At 41.0% G+C, this 15440-nt stretch overlaps 1 protein-coding gene across 1 annotated transcript in view; it reads left to right on the top strand.

The window, feature by feature from the left end:
- The window catches only part of LOC145448822 (cubilin-like), a 31985-nt gene extending 28391 nt beyond the window's left edge, over positions 1–3594 (top strand). The window contains exon 9 of the mRNA XM_080327269.1: positions 799–3594. Coding sequence (XP_080183395.1) covers positions 799–3443 — 2645 coding nt within the window. The 3' untranslated portion in view covers positions 3444–3594. The remainder of the gene's footprint in view (positions 1–798) is intronic.
- Positions 3595–15440: the final 11846 nt, after the last annotated feature.

A 15440-nucleotide genomic window follows, 5' to 3' on the forward strand; every position in this document is an offset into this window, starting at 1 on the left:
ATGTGAACAGTATAGTCTGAATGAAGCAGGGTCTGAACCAAGTCACAAGGCTCCGAGTCAGGAGTCAATCTCTATTTTATGGTTTTGATTCGAGTCAAGTCGAGTCATTTTCAATTCACCACCGAGTCAAGTCCAAGTCCAAGTCAGCGAGCACAGGGTCGAGTCCGTGTCATGGTATTATGACTCGAGTCCGAGTCCAAGTCATTATGTTGACTGCTCAGTTTTCGGTTAAAGTCTTGCTAAACCCACTTTTTATAACTCTGTTTGGTGATATCGAATGGTTCGCATTTATTATATATTAATCTTCCTCACTTTTAGCAGTTTCTGGTCGCATATTCCAGTACCAGTACCAATAGACGAAATCCCAATAGTGTGGTTACCTTACTTTTCTTCGAAATTACAATGAAATGTCGGCCTTGACCGTCGGAGTCTCGAGTCATATGACTTGGTTCGAGTCATGCGCAATAACTCGAGTCCAAGTCGAGTCAATACACAGATTGACTCGAGTCGAGTCGATTCATTTCCGTATTTTGAGAAAATGACTCGAGTGCGCAACCAATCACGCGAGCTCTTGAAAATTGCCAATCGCAGAGTATCTTGACCTGAGTCCATGGATTCCTTAGGAGTCCGCGAACTAGTTTTGAGAGGTCCGTTGAACGGTCAATGTTGACACTAGGCTACTAAGATGAAAATATAACCATACGCGACACTGTTAAACCATTCTGTATATTTAAAGAATTGTGAAATACACGTATTTATTTTATTTTCGTACTGAGTGAGTCTTTTGAAATATTTCAGAAAGAAGTACCGACAATCAAAAAGTAACCCAATGGGTCGGGGGCATGATCAACCTCAAGCCATCTGATGAAATATTATCCGACATGACGTACGTCAACCACCCGGAGAAGATTTACAGCCCGAACACGAAGACCTTTCACAAGCTCTCAACAGCGATTATGATCAAAGAGGGCGATTTGGTAGGCGGCGAAATCTCCTCCCCGAACTACCCAATAAGTTACCCGAATGGCGCTGACTTGACATGGCTGATTGCATACCCAGCGGACAATGTCGTGAGGTTGGAAATTCAAGATTACGCGACAGAAGAGTGCTGCGACCGCATCGTCATCTATGACGGTTTCAATAGTTCCCACTATCCACTAGCAACTTTCGAGGGTAATTATCAGTACGGCGACAGCAATGTTGTCTTCAGCACTCTGCCAGCTATGTTTATCAGATTTACGTCGGATTGTCTTGGCACGGACAGAGGATTTCGCGCTACTTACATCAACCAAGCGAAAAACAAAGCGCCAGTCATGTCATGCGGCAGCGTTCAACAGTCAGGTGGAAATCAGGGTTATATTCGATCTCCAAACTACCCTGGCACTTACGATCAGTACATGAATTGCACCTGGCCTGTTCAAACGTACTACAATACCAGAGTCAGGTTCGTCGTCAATAACTTCACCACCGGTTATGACGACCAGCTTGTATTTTACGACGGAACGCCAAGCAACCCGGGAAACAGAATTGCGTCATTGTCAGGAAATGTGTATTCTGGTTACACGGTCTATGCATCTTCCAACCAAGCCTTCGCAGTGTTCTCATCCGGCTACTCTTCCGATACCAGTAATATGTTTGATATCTTTTATACCGGAGAAAATAACGCTGTTGAGGCGACTACCAGTGCACCAACAGTATCTTGTGGCGGAATCTACTACACCTCTTCTTACACTGGTATCATAGATTCGCCAAACTATCCGGACGCCTACCCGCGAAATATGAACTGCACTTGGTCTCTTTCTACAAGGTACGGAACAGGGGTGACGTTTAACATACAATACTTCAATCTAATGTATGGGGACTATCTCTACGTATTTGATGGATCTCCATATCAACCTGGTGGCTTGGTTAGGTCCATGACAGGAAGTTATCCGTCGAATTATACCATAACAACTGCATCCAATAACGCGTTCCTACAACTTTTTTCTGATCGCTACTCACAAAGCTACTCTTACAAATTCCGACTCAATTATTACGGAACAGAAAGTGCTTTCACTACGGAATCTCCATTTGAAGAGACGACAAATGTTTCAAATGTTTACTACAGTCCATCTCAATGCAATGGTTCTACCCCTAACCTTTATGGAAGCGGAAGTATACAGTCCCCTGGATACTATGCTCCCGGATACTATCCAATTAACGAACGCTGTATCTGGTACATCAATGTTTACAGCTACTACGACGCTGTCCGATTTTACCCGTATTATTTTTCGACCGAATCTGGCTATGATTACGTCAGAATTTATAATGGCTATAGTACGTCGTCCAGTAATCTTATCAGTGTCGCGACGGGATATGTTACCCCCTACACTACTCTCGCCGTGTCTAATTCAAGATATGCCACGCTGGAATTTCAATCGGATGGAAGTATAAACTACGAGGGCTTCAATATTTACTTCTACGGCACGTATTCGTCATACTATTACACAACACAGTCACCCTCAGATACAACAACCCTGGATTATCAAAATGACACTTGCTCAGACACGTATTACGGTTCCTATTCGGGATATATCGCGTCTCCGAATTATCCGAGCTATTACAACAACAACATGAACTGCACGACTTGGATAAGCACACCTTACGGCACTTCTCTCAGACTCACGGTCCAATCCTTCAACCTGGCGAACGGAGATTACGTCACAATATACGATGGCTACACCAACCAATATTTGCGTACGTTTTCCGGTTCGTATTACAACGGGTATACATGGCAATCCTCCAGCAACTATATAAAACTTGTGTTTACTACCGACTCCTACGATACATCGTCTGGTTACTACTTCAGATACGACGGAGTTTATGAGGAATATTACACCACAGTCGCACCGACAAATTGTGGTGGTGACACGCCGTACAATCAAGGGAATATATCATCCATAGGCTATCCATCCTACTACTCAAATTATTTGGATTGCTCATGGACTGTCAATGTGCAGGCCTACAGATACGTCCTATTCACAGTCATCACCTTCGATACCGAAAGTTGCTGCGATTATGTCAGTATTTACGGCGGAACCCCAAATAATTCTTCTGGATTAGTCCAGGATTTACGTGGGTACGTGAGCACGGGTACTGAGATTCTAGTCCAGGACCGCCAAGCCTACCTCACCTTTCACACAGATGGCTCGGTCCAGGGTCCAGGATTTCTTATTTCCTATCAGGATGTGCCAACTTATTACACTCCTAGTAACGCCAGCAGAACCATTGACTTGAATATATCTCCGCAAGACTCGCAGAGTGAGATTCCTCGGTTATTCGCAGACCGAGCCCGAGCCCGACCCATTATACTTGGCCGAGATCTTTGGGAAAATGCGAAGAACAAGCCCGAACATCTTCGAAAGAAAATGGAGGAAAGGGAACAAGAAGAGATTATAAATTAGATAATTCCTACGCAAACAATACTGAGTCGCAATTTCGCAAGATAAATTTCATGTATTACAGATGTATCGGCAAATCTTAATTTGTCACTTCAGATGATAAAGGTCTTGTGAGCCAAAGTTTCAATAAAGTTGATTGATGCGTTAGTTAAAAGCTGTATGTTGGGGGCACAGTTGGGCGGGCTATACGCGAACTGAATTAGACAATGTTGAAAATATAACCCTATATACCTCCTCGTTTGTAACAGAGTATAGTTACGTCGCAAAAAATTTATCTTGAAATTCCAGCAAATATCGAAAATCCGGGTTCCCAAGTTGTCACAAAGTTTACGCAGTTTGAGTTATTGAATAGTATATTCATATTGAAATGAACCCGAATATTTTCGGCTGACACTCGTCAGGGGTAATCGTCAGCAACTAGTAGAGAATTGGAAAGAACATTGTATATCAACAATCGTATCACAAAATATGACGTCACCAGCATGAAAGAGAGAGCGTTCAATGTACTATTTTTAGGTGGTACACGAACTCCTTTTGTTGACAGAGTTTTGGTTAGTGTATTTTGATAAAAGTCGACTCCAAGACGCACAAATGGAATTGTGAACGAAATTTTCTATGATACGGTATTGACGCACCAGTTCAAGGATTAGCGGACACATTACTTGAAAGTAGGGGTGGGCAAAGTTTTGAGCTCGCGGGCCGCATTCAACATCTAAATCCATTCGCGGGCCGCACTATATAAATGGGATTATAAACCAAAACGCAATATTGGTATTTGATTATATAGTGAGGAGACGGAGATAATATATATGCTTATTTAAAACAAACCAAACATTGCTTTGATGATATCGTACACGCATCAGAAACAGTGGCGAGATTTCATAGGCTGATGGTCGACCTCAATAACCAATTTGTCAAAACTATAGAGATGAAAGTCGGTTGTCCCGATTCCTAGAACAGGATTGAAATTTAAATATGTGAGCAGCGATCTGTTCATAGATTTACCAATTCCACTTTTGGTTCAGTTCCAGGACACACAATGCTGACAGCATCGTAACCACGTTAGCTTCAAACACTCTTCTACTATGTGTAGATAAAATATAAATACCCTAATTATACGCATACAGAAAACGAATCTTCCTAAGACACGCGCGAATCGTTTTTATAAGCACATCACTGAAATAATTAAAACTGAAGTGGCCAATCTGAAATCTCAATCGTGATCCGAATTATATCAATCTCGTTAAGGATTTTCGTGATGTTTAGCAGGCAAACCCTTTGAAACTGTGTGGGCCTTGAGATCGGGCTGTCGCACCAGAAATTAAACATAAAAATAATATAGGAAGAATTTACTAGGGATGGTGTGAACGTGAGGTTCACGTTCGCGTTCTGTGTGTGAACCTCGGAAATTTAGAGGCTCACGTTCACAAACGAACCTTGGTAGGTTCTGCACTGTGAACCTTTTTCATATATTACAATTTTCACTTCATTAAAACATCTTTGGTTAAAATTTATTGCATTTCAACTACGAGCCACTTTATGCACGGCGCTGGCAGCATAAAAAAATCAACACTAAACGAGCATGCAACTAGACAATCTCAACAATTTTCCCTGCTTTGTTACAAAAGTTTGCTCTAAATATCCAGCTTCCCGTTTGTGAATATTTAGTGACTCTCTGCTGTGAGCTTGACCCGCAATCACACAACATCAAGAGCGAAATACACTAGATTTAAATAGTCAGCGAATGATGCTTATTCAATATTCAACCAATCAATGAAATTGATATCATTGTCTGATGTAGAAAATCTAGCGAACGTACTTAGTCAATCTTGATTTTATATGTTTATTGTATCATAAAAACCAAATCCGTACGATTGGGGTATTGGCTACTGCTGTATAACTTGTTAAAGTAACATCGGTAGCAAGTACAGAAACCCGTTTTACACTCTGCTCAATATCAACGTAGCAATACTCACACCCTGAATGGCGAACACATCGTCCAGTCTGACCTAGACCGATAAGGCGCAAGCTTATATTCCCTTGCCAGTCCTCGTCGAAATTGTCGGCAAAGCGACGGAAGATATTGATTTTATGGGATTATTATATCATGTGATTGCCCCAGTTGATAAATTTGACGACGGTTAAAACGTCAATATGTACTTCAGCATTGTGGCATTATGTGGCCCGAGTCGTCGCTAGGTATCGTAGGCTATAACTTCATTGAAATGTAGGGTTGGAATTAGCAATACGACGTCGCGTGACGTCATGAGGATCACGTTCGCGTTCACACAGAACCCTTCAAAAAGGTTCGCATTCACACGAACCTGAACCTTTCAGAGGTTCACACCATCTCTAGATTCACCTTAGAACAGTGGTTCTCAAACTTTTAAAGACACGCCTCATTATGATGGTGAAAGATTTCTCGCCCTCTTATTCTCATATCACAAAAGGCAACCATGCAGGATGCTAGCAATCCTAATGGATAGTTTGATGGCATGGAAGGTTGCAAGTGAGGATGAGAGATTTTTAAATATGAAATTCATACTAAATACAGAGCAATAATTGTGAATTGAATGTAAATCGCGCGAAGAGCGAAAAAAAAATTCAGTTGATATCAGCTTCTCGCCCCCCAGTTTGAGAACGACTGCCTTAGAATTATCATGGTGAAATATACCAATATTTTTAATAAGACTCTCGCGGTCCGTGGACCGTAGTTTGCCTTTGCCCACTCCTGCTTTAAAGTCTAAAAAAACGCGGTAACACGGAACGTAAGCGTACATAAAAATCCGATTACGCAGCCTACTATGGGCAAAATATGAAAATATATAAAATATGAAATATAGCTATCGTGCAAATTTGAAATCAATTTTATCACACCAAGGATAACTATATAGATTGCTTTTGATTTCCAATTTGAAAGTCTACTCATCTGAGAAGCTTTCCGAAATTTCACTGAACATCTTTACCGTAAGACGTAAGTGGTTACCGAGAATAATTTTGGCAGCAGAATCAACAGAAAAAAACGCAGCCGAAATGATATTTCGTAGCTAATTGTTGTAGCGCCACGTACATTTCGTTACTTCTGAAATTTGTCAGTCATTCAATCACTTGACCTCCGCTAGATGTCAGCATAGTAAATAATTTGAAATTCTGCCGCAACTTATAATTGTTAATAATCAAGTCAGTCGGATCTCTTTTTTCCTTAAAGTCACTATACGTTGAATCAGAAAAGCGAAATATAAAATGGGGAATATTATATGCGATAAAAGAAGTGGTCAGTGAGGTGGTCAGGACTCGGGGTAATCATGTAGGACTTGCTTTCCCAGACACTAATCAGGGGTCGTGAGTGACTGTACTGTACGAGCTTGACCGCACATCTAGCAGAGATGTACGAATCATGGTTTTTCGGGATCTGGATCCAATCCGGTTCGATAAAACGTAATCCTGGTCGAATCTGGATCCTGTTTCCGTGTTTGACGTTAGAATCCGGATCAAAAAAATCCTGAGGAAGAAGCTATTGCCTCTGTCGTTAACAGAGGTGGTCAGTAACGAGAATCTTCTGCTTTTTCAGAGTACACACTACACAGGCATGTCTTGCTTAATTGGACAACCTTGTCAAGCGGTTATCACTCAAACCATTTCAACGTACCAGTTTTCAGTTTTCAAAGCTACCTAAGCGACCTAAACTTATACTTTAGAAATTTACGACGTTACTGCGACTTGAGTAAAAACGACAACTAATTGTGTGTATCGCGTTCAGATGAAAATATAATCTGACGATTATTATTATTATTGATATATTTTGACCACCTCTGGTCGTCGATATTTTTCGAATCATACTTCCGGAAAGCATTGAAGTTAAATGATAAGGATGCATGAAATTTGGGACGCAAAACAGAAACAATACAGAGTCACTTTGTCTCACTAGAAATTTAGAATCCTATACTGAACCGACACTCAGTTAAAAATTGTGAGCCTGGATCCAATACTTTTTCGAAAAAAACATGCCGGATTCCTGTTGGCGAACATCCAAAATCTTGATCCTGTACAGCTCTAACTTCTAGCAAAGCAAGAAAAGAATCGCCGTAGAATAGCTCCAGACACGACAATGAAATATAGGTCTTGGCTGCCTATCACAGATGCAAGCAAGAGCTTCTTATAAACCGAATATTTGAGTAACAAGTCTATTTTATCAAGCGAATCATTACTGATGCAGAGAGTCGCCCGTACGACACCACATTGGCGGTGACGCCAGCCATGAGGACCCCATGTAAACCTCCGGCATGCAGACGATAGACAGATCCGGGGTTCGCGACCAATTACCCAGGTGTCGTGACAGCGATGTTTAACCAACGGTGTTACTTGCCTCCCCCAGTGCGTTACCGTATAGATCAGTGGTTCTTAACCTTTTTTCCTCCAGCTCCCCCTTTCAGAAATTATCGTGCTCCAGCGCCCCCCCCCCCCACCTCATATTGTAAGGACTGTAATAAAGACAATGGGTAAGAGGGAGGGCCGTAACAGTACTTCGTCAGCCCCCTAGAAAACGATCGTCGTGCGCACCCATAGCGAAATTTTGAGGGCTTCGCCCCCATTACCCTCGTTGCGTTATTTCGATGGTTAGCAAAGCTTGTGTGGCCTGGTCGCCCTAGGCGGCACAATTGTCTATAATGCATGAATGAATAGGTGGTAATTGCATATATATGTCGCTATAAACTTTTTATCCTCTCAGCCCACGTAATCAGCTTTACCAGTAGCGCTGAGTGAGCCGTTGTATTGGAAAATGGAGGCCATGTGATTAATAATAATTGAACATATTCGGGCGTGCCCGTTGGCACAATCAATTCGTTACATGTTCTTATTTTGTTACATCTTGTCCGTTATATAGTCAAAAGATATTTAAACGCATAAACGTATTAAACTAAAGTAAGCACACGATTCAAAATTGGTATTTCTCCACTGGCAAATAATTTTCTCCGATGGGTGTTATTTGTCCTGTGGGGTGCAGATTGCGATGACATGATAATTCGGCACCAGCGATATAAGCACCTATGGACAATTAGACTTATATACATCACAGTTTACGGTCAACATAAGGGCAATCCTCTTCGGCTAAGATTTTCTCGCTGACGATCTTTTTGACACACTTCTCGGAGTCCCATATTGAACGGAACTTCCTATGTAATGGCCGACGCCGAAATGCTTCTTTCTATTTTCTATAACTATGCGTGTTCTTCCGTGGGGGAGTCGTCCAAACATGATGTGTAATTTATGTTCACTCACCGACATAATTTATGGCAACTTTCGTGCACACCGATTGGGGGTTTGGGTTGCAGCAGTTTTGGTCGTGGTAAGAGGTCAAAGTCCAGTCGGTCTTTTCGGGACTTTGGTATTGGAAATATTTCGCGCTTTAATCGCGATCGACGACCATTCGACTATAATAAACCATATAATAATTGTGTGCGGTATATCCAGGGTCAAATCAAGGTTGTTATAACAACAATCGGGCACGATCTCATACCCTGTGGTATGAACCATTCCGACTTAACATCTGCGATTGGCAATACGGGAAAATTAATGGTATTTGATTTTGTGTTAGTGCTTTGTGTACCTATAAGTAGGGCAACTGAGAATGGGATGCATATATCTGCTCACATTGAATTTAGTACTGTACCCAGTTAATAATTTCAACATGAATGTATTCCAAACAAAGCACTCATACTATATATTATAACGCTCATGTGAGGCTGTGAACCACAACACTAGATAATACCATCCTTTATGATACGATGAAGAAATATTCTGACGATTTAATTTTGTATCTCTCAAATACCAGTGTATTTAGTTATTCATTTCGTTCACAAAGCTTCAAAACTTATTTTATGTACAAGGGAGCTCTCACCCTCAAAATTGACCTACAGTGCCTCCTTCTTCGATTTTCACACGCTGTGCGCTGCGGGATATAATACCTAATTCGAAACATTTTGTTGAAAATAACCCTAGAAAGCGTGACGGCGGTGTTTTAACGGGAAATTGGCGATCTATAAGTACGCGCAATTCGTTTCGTAGTCGTAATCGTCTCGTAGCGCGACCAAAAGTTTCGGGATTACTCATGTTCTGTGGAATGGTAACTTGCTCTGAATACTCATTAAGGATATGTCCTACTACCACATTATCTACTGCGAAGTCATTTTTCTTCTGTGCGGACGAAAAATATTGCAGTGCGGATGAAAATCGTAGATATAGGTCTAATTGTTACTTTTTTGACGTGTAATAATTGAAATAAACCTGATAGGAAATTCAAGTGAAGTGGCTCCCTAAGTTTTGTCGTTGTGACGCAATTGTGAAAAATAAAACGCACCCCGTAGCTTTTACAATAGCTTTATAGTCTCGCACCATGCTTGCTGAAGTTTTTACATGCTCAAAAGTCTGATTCGAAGGCGGGTGTAGTGGCAGGCATACAGTACATCAGCCCGTTTGAGCCTGCCACACACGGGAAAAACTTTCGTAAAATGACTTACCGCATTCCTTCTCTGAACAATCATCTTATATTCTCGCACTAACTGATCGATTAATATGAGGTGCGAAGATGGTAGTAAATACAATCATTAAAGACTCACATTTGCATAGCATGCGAAATCTTGTCTCACAACTCCGTATAGAACACCGTCAATATCAATAGCGACGTTTGCGCTAAATCTGCAGTTTCATCATTTCAATACACCAGAAGACAGCGACACAATGAAAGAAAGGAAGGTGTCGAAACGACTTGGAGTAATCTTCGAAATCGAACACCCACCACGATATGAAACATCGTCAAAATCAACACATAGGCCTATTAAAACCGGTTTTTGCTTTTAATCAGTGCTGAGAACGGATGAAAAAGATGAAGCCTATACCTAGGGGTGGCCAACCAGTGGTCCACGAGAAGGTTTTGCGTAGCTCGCGAGGTAATACTTGAAATTGGTTATGATATCAAAAAAAATTACCCAGGTAATTTACTGCGAACTTGCAAGGCCGAACTTGGTATTTGTCTTAGTAGTGCGCGCGACTTATTATCACTCAAATTCTTGCTTTTAGTATTGGTGTTCCCTCCAGAAAACTAAAAATATCCCCAATTTACGAAATTGAGTCGAACTGTATTCGCAATTATGAGATAACGTGTCGTCCAACATGCGACTTCACGTCTGCAGTCTGCACTCACTGAAAGATGAAGCCTTTGCACGAAATGATAGACGCATTTTCACCGAAATCTTCGATATTGATATGCGCCAGCGCATAATAATCTTGTCCTTGCCAAATAAGCCCAGCAGTATGCAGAGATGACCCGTAATATATCAAAATAACATTATTATTGATGGAATTCATTCATTAATTTTGAAAAAAATTCGCGCCTGCGCGGCTAGGTTATCACCGCACATCGAGTTTGTTTGTTTTTGTGATATTCATGGTGTTTGTCGACTACTATGGTCATTTACACCAGGTCGATATTCTTCATTATTTTCCGTAACTGCCGACTTATAGCACGGCCCACCTCTAAGCTTTTTGTAAGACACCGCTTACGCGGATGAGGTGGCGAGGAGGAGCACATTGAGTTGTTATTACATAATTGTTATCGATTTTGATGCGTAGTAACATAAGTCGTGTTATCACCGTTACCTAATCCGTTATCGGACGACTAAAAAGGACATCAACATTAAGTGGCCCGCGCAATGGTTCTTAAATTTCATGTGGCCCGTGGGTCGAAAAGGTTATAGCCACCCCTGAAATCGAAGTATGAAGGAGAGAATTTTCCCCCACTGTCCACTATTACAAAACCATCAAACAAAAAGAAAGTGGCTGCAGCATTTTCATCGACCTCCGCAAAGCTTTCGACACTGTTAACCACAGAATCTTAAGATACAAGCTAGAACACTATGGAATAAGGGGTATTGCAGCAACTCTACTTGAAAGCTACCTGGCAAACCGTAAACAGTTTGTTAAACTGGAGACATTAAGAACGACTACCAGAGATATAACTTGTGGAGTGCCACAGGGCTCAGTCCTTGCACCGACTTTTTTCCTCATTTATAAAAATGATATTGTTAATGCCTCTTTATTCCGCACAACCCTATTTGCTGATGATACTCACCTCTTTATAACCTCCAGCACTGTCGATGATTTGCATGCATCTGTAAATAGGGAACTCCCAAAAGTGTCGAGATGGATGCAAGCAAACAAACTAAGTTTGAATGTAGATAAGACCGAGATGCTCGTTTTAAATAATGCCAATCATAATTTCACTGTGAACATCAATCATAAACAAATCTCCATATGTGACTCGGCAAAATAACTCGGCGTCACCATTGATTCCAAATTGTCTTGGAAGCGGCATATTGAATGCACAATATCAAAACTAGCTCGGTGTGTGGGAATAATGACCCGTCTGCAATCTTTGGTTTCCAGATCAGTACTACGAACCATCTACTTATCTCTTTTCCACTCTCATCTGCAATATGGAATCGTAGTATGGGGAAATGCATGCACAACATTTTTGTGCAGAATTCGAACCCTGCAAAACCGTGCGATACGGCTGATCTCATCCGTACCTTTACGTACCAATTTATCGCCTTACTACCGTAAGCATCGAATTTTGCGAGTTGATGAACTATATCGCTTCGAAGTATCAAAAGTTGTTCATAAATATTTTTCCAATAGTCTGCCTCCTGTGTTTGATGACTTTTTCATACCTGCTAAAAATGTCCATTCCCATTACACGAGATCCTCGTCAAAGGGAAATATATAATTACCCCCACCCAATAGCAACCTAACTAGGAGATTACCGTTTTTAGAAGTAGTATTTGTATTTTTCTTTCAATTACGAGTATTACACGTTGAGTTCTGATTATATTTTCAGTTCTTTTGCCGGAGAACATACTTGTTGAAATATAAAAGCAAGTGTAGTAATGCCTTTATATTTTCCGAAAATATAGCTATACATTATATGGCATTTTGACGATCTGCCCTATCTTTAGTAAACGTATACTAATCGCGCAAAGTGTTAAAGCCGTATCTGACACAACTTCTCCATATTGCTCTTCGACTAAACTTGGGCCTTGTAATATGGGGGAGGGCGTCATACCATAATATTTTCTAAAACGGGCTGTTCGAGTAAACAGAGGATTAGTCTCGCATTCCCATATCTATATACTGTCATTTTCATCCCATGATGCGGACGAATGCTTATGATGTAGAAAATTGGATACCTCCTGGTATGCATCAATATGAATCAAGCTCTGCACCTTTCGCATAGCTTAATTAGCAGGTTTTGACAATCCACGCGAACGAATTACGATCGTTTTCACAATTACTTAGCCTACTTGTAACTTGAGTAGATTTAAGGTCAATCAATTCTACTTCTACTTGAAGTAGCTTTAGGTTGTTTATGGAAGAAGTACTTCTACTCGTACTTGAGTAGATTTTTTTCGTCGCTACTTCTACTTCTACTTGAGTAGCTTTCTCGACTACTTTGACCACCTTTGAACAAAATGCATGATCTGAGCATTGACAACAGGAAAATACCTAGTAATCGCGCTAATTTTTAAAATTAGGGCCCGCTATCACAGATTCCAAAATATGCTGATTACTACTTTAGCGTGCAGAGATCATCTACTTCCTAATCGCTGGCTATCATCTATTTCCTAATCGCTGGATCGATCAATCCTCAGATTGGTCGTAAATCCAGATTTAATTACTGGACTTTTTGACCTTTTCATTCACCTTTCATTAGGGTAACCATATTCTGGAATCGGGAAAGTAGGACACTTTTCAATATTTTCTAACTTGAATTACCGAGGAAAAATCTTGAAAAAATGGTAAGAAAAAGGTCAATTTTCCGGCTCAGCTCACGAAATACCCGACGGAGCGTTACTTCGGTGCTGATTTACAATATCTCAGGTGAACTTGGCCGTAAATGTGACCAAAATTCTCTAAAAGGAGGACATTTAGGCGTCCTCGGAGGACATTTTCAAAAACCCTAAAAAGGAGGACGAATTGAATTGGTAACCTTACCGTTCAAGAACCTCTTGGATAGCAGTCTGCAGACCCCCGAAGGATTCACGGACCCTAATTTAAGAATTCTGCTTTAAACACTTGTTTTGTCGCTTAATAAAATTCCTACCAATTCTTGTGGACATTTTTATCAAAAATTCTTATTTTTGGCATTTTAATTTTTTTAGTATGTCCAAAAGTTCTGGATTAGGATTTGAAGTTTGTGATTTGGATTGGATTAGGACATAGAAATTCCATATCCGTCTATCTCTACGACTGCTGCTCGTGCTCGGGGAGATGCTCGGATTCCCAAATTTCGGGATCAGAATCTATCCGGCTCCGGGTGGAAATTGAAATTTCAGAGCTCGAAAATATCCGGCCTTTGAATTTCCAAATCGGGCCAAAATTGTGCTAAATTTTCATATGAATACTGACCAACCAGCCTTCAGGATGACCGGACCACGACCTAACATCGACCTTGCATTCCGCCACTTGCCACCTCATTTTGTCGCTTGCGTCTTATATTCTCCGTATTACTTTTCATTTAGTGTGCACTGTGCAGTGTGCATGCCTTTTCTTTACTTCGCCTAGGCCAGTGGTTCCCAACCTTTTTCGACTCATCGTCCCCTTTTCAAGCTCAACGCCGATCATCGCCCCCCAAATTTTGTGAACCGAAAAACTGGTATACAAACAGTAATCACCGGCGGGTTGACTAAAAAAAAAAGGTCAACTTCTCCGTTCCATGTCGAATTTTACACTTTTGCAACAGAAAAAAAGGTCATTTAGCTCCGACTTGACTCCAACATAGCCGTTTCAACGCGTCATCGCCCCCCTATCGCCCTCTTCGCTATTTTCGCCCCCCGTCGCCCCCTTCGCCATTTCGCCCCCTAGACCGCCAAATCGCCCCCTGGGGGGCGATATCGCCCACGTTGGGAACCACTGGCCACTGACTACTGACACCTCCCTATCTTTTCATCATCATCATCATCATCATTGGTTTATTAGCAATTTTTATCAGCTCAATACACCACAAAATGCGATACAATCAACAATGAAAAGACAGGAAGATGTCGAAGCGACTTGGAGTAGTCTATGGAATCCGACACCCACCTTGGCCTAGGCGATGTAAAGAGGAGGCATGCACTATAGAAAGTGACTAGTCACTTTCTATACATGCACACTCAATAAAAGTAAAGAAGATAGTATTGAAAAAAGCGGTCAGCGAAAAAATCCGGCTAAAACCCAAACGCCAATGCTAATTTAAAATCCGGATCCACTCCGGCTACGTTGAAAATCGACGAAATCCTGCTCCGGCTTCTGCTCCTGAACCGGACTCACGGACTGTGACCATCTCTGCTGGTTGCTGCGGCCTGCAGGGCTGCCAGATTGGCCCTTTTGTTGGTGCCAAATTCCACAAATTTGGCCCTTTATAGAGGCAGTTGGCCCCAAAAATATCAATTTGGCCCCTTGCCCTTTATTTTCAATATTTGGCCCTTTTTGGAAGCAGTTGAGACATATCATCAAACTATAGCTATTCAAATAAATAAATGTATCACGCAAATTGAGCTGACGATGTTTATGCCAATGTCAAAGATTCAGTGGAAACACTGTAGAAGATGAAGATTTGGATTGGTTTTTGTAGAATGTAGATACAGATTTGTGAACTGGTGGACGAAAACGCATCGAACATGGCTGCAAGCTAAGTAGCAGAAAAAGTCTGAAGAAGAGTACCCTTATAGTACTTCATGACTATGATGAAAATTTCAAAGAAAAAAAACTTCAATATCACCGGATAATGTTTTGGTGAAAAACCTAAAACTTAAGTATATAAGTTTCGAATGATAAGTTTCAAATGTAAAGAAACTAATCTCTCAATTTTTAATTTTGATTCATAAAATTTAATCACTTTGATATTATTGCACAAAAGGTTTTATTTTACGAATTTATATTCAGTTGGAAAAGGCTTGAAATAAT

Source organism: Botryllus schlosseri, chromosome 10, assembly GCF_051294905.1.
Source record: "Botryllus schlosseri isolate E-star chromosome 10, Bs_hap1, whole genome shotgun sequence".
Taxonomy (NCBI): domain Eukaryota; kingdom Metazoa; phylum Chordata; class Ascidiacea; order Stolidobranchia; family Styelidae; genus Botryllus; species Botryllus schlosseri.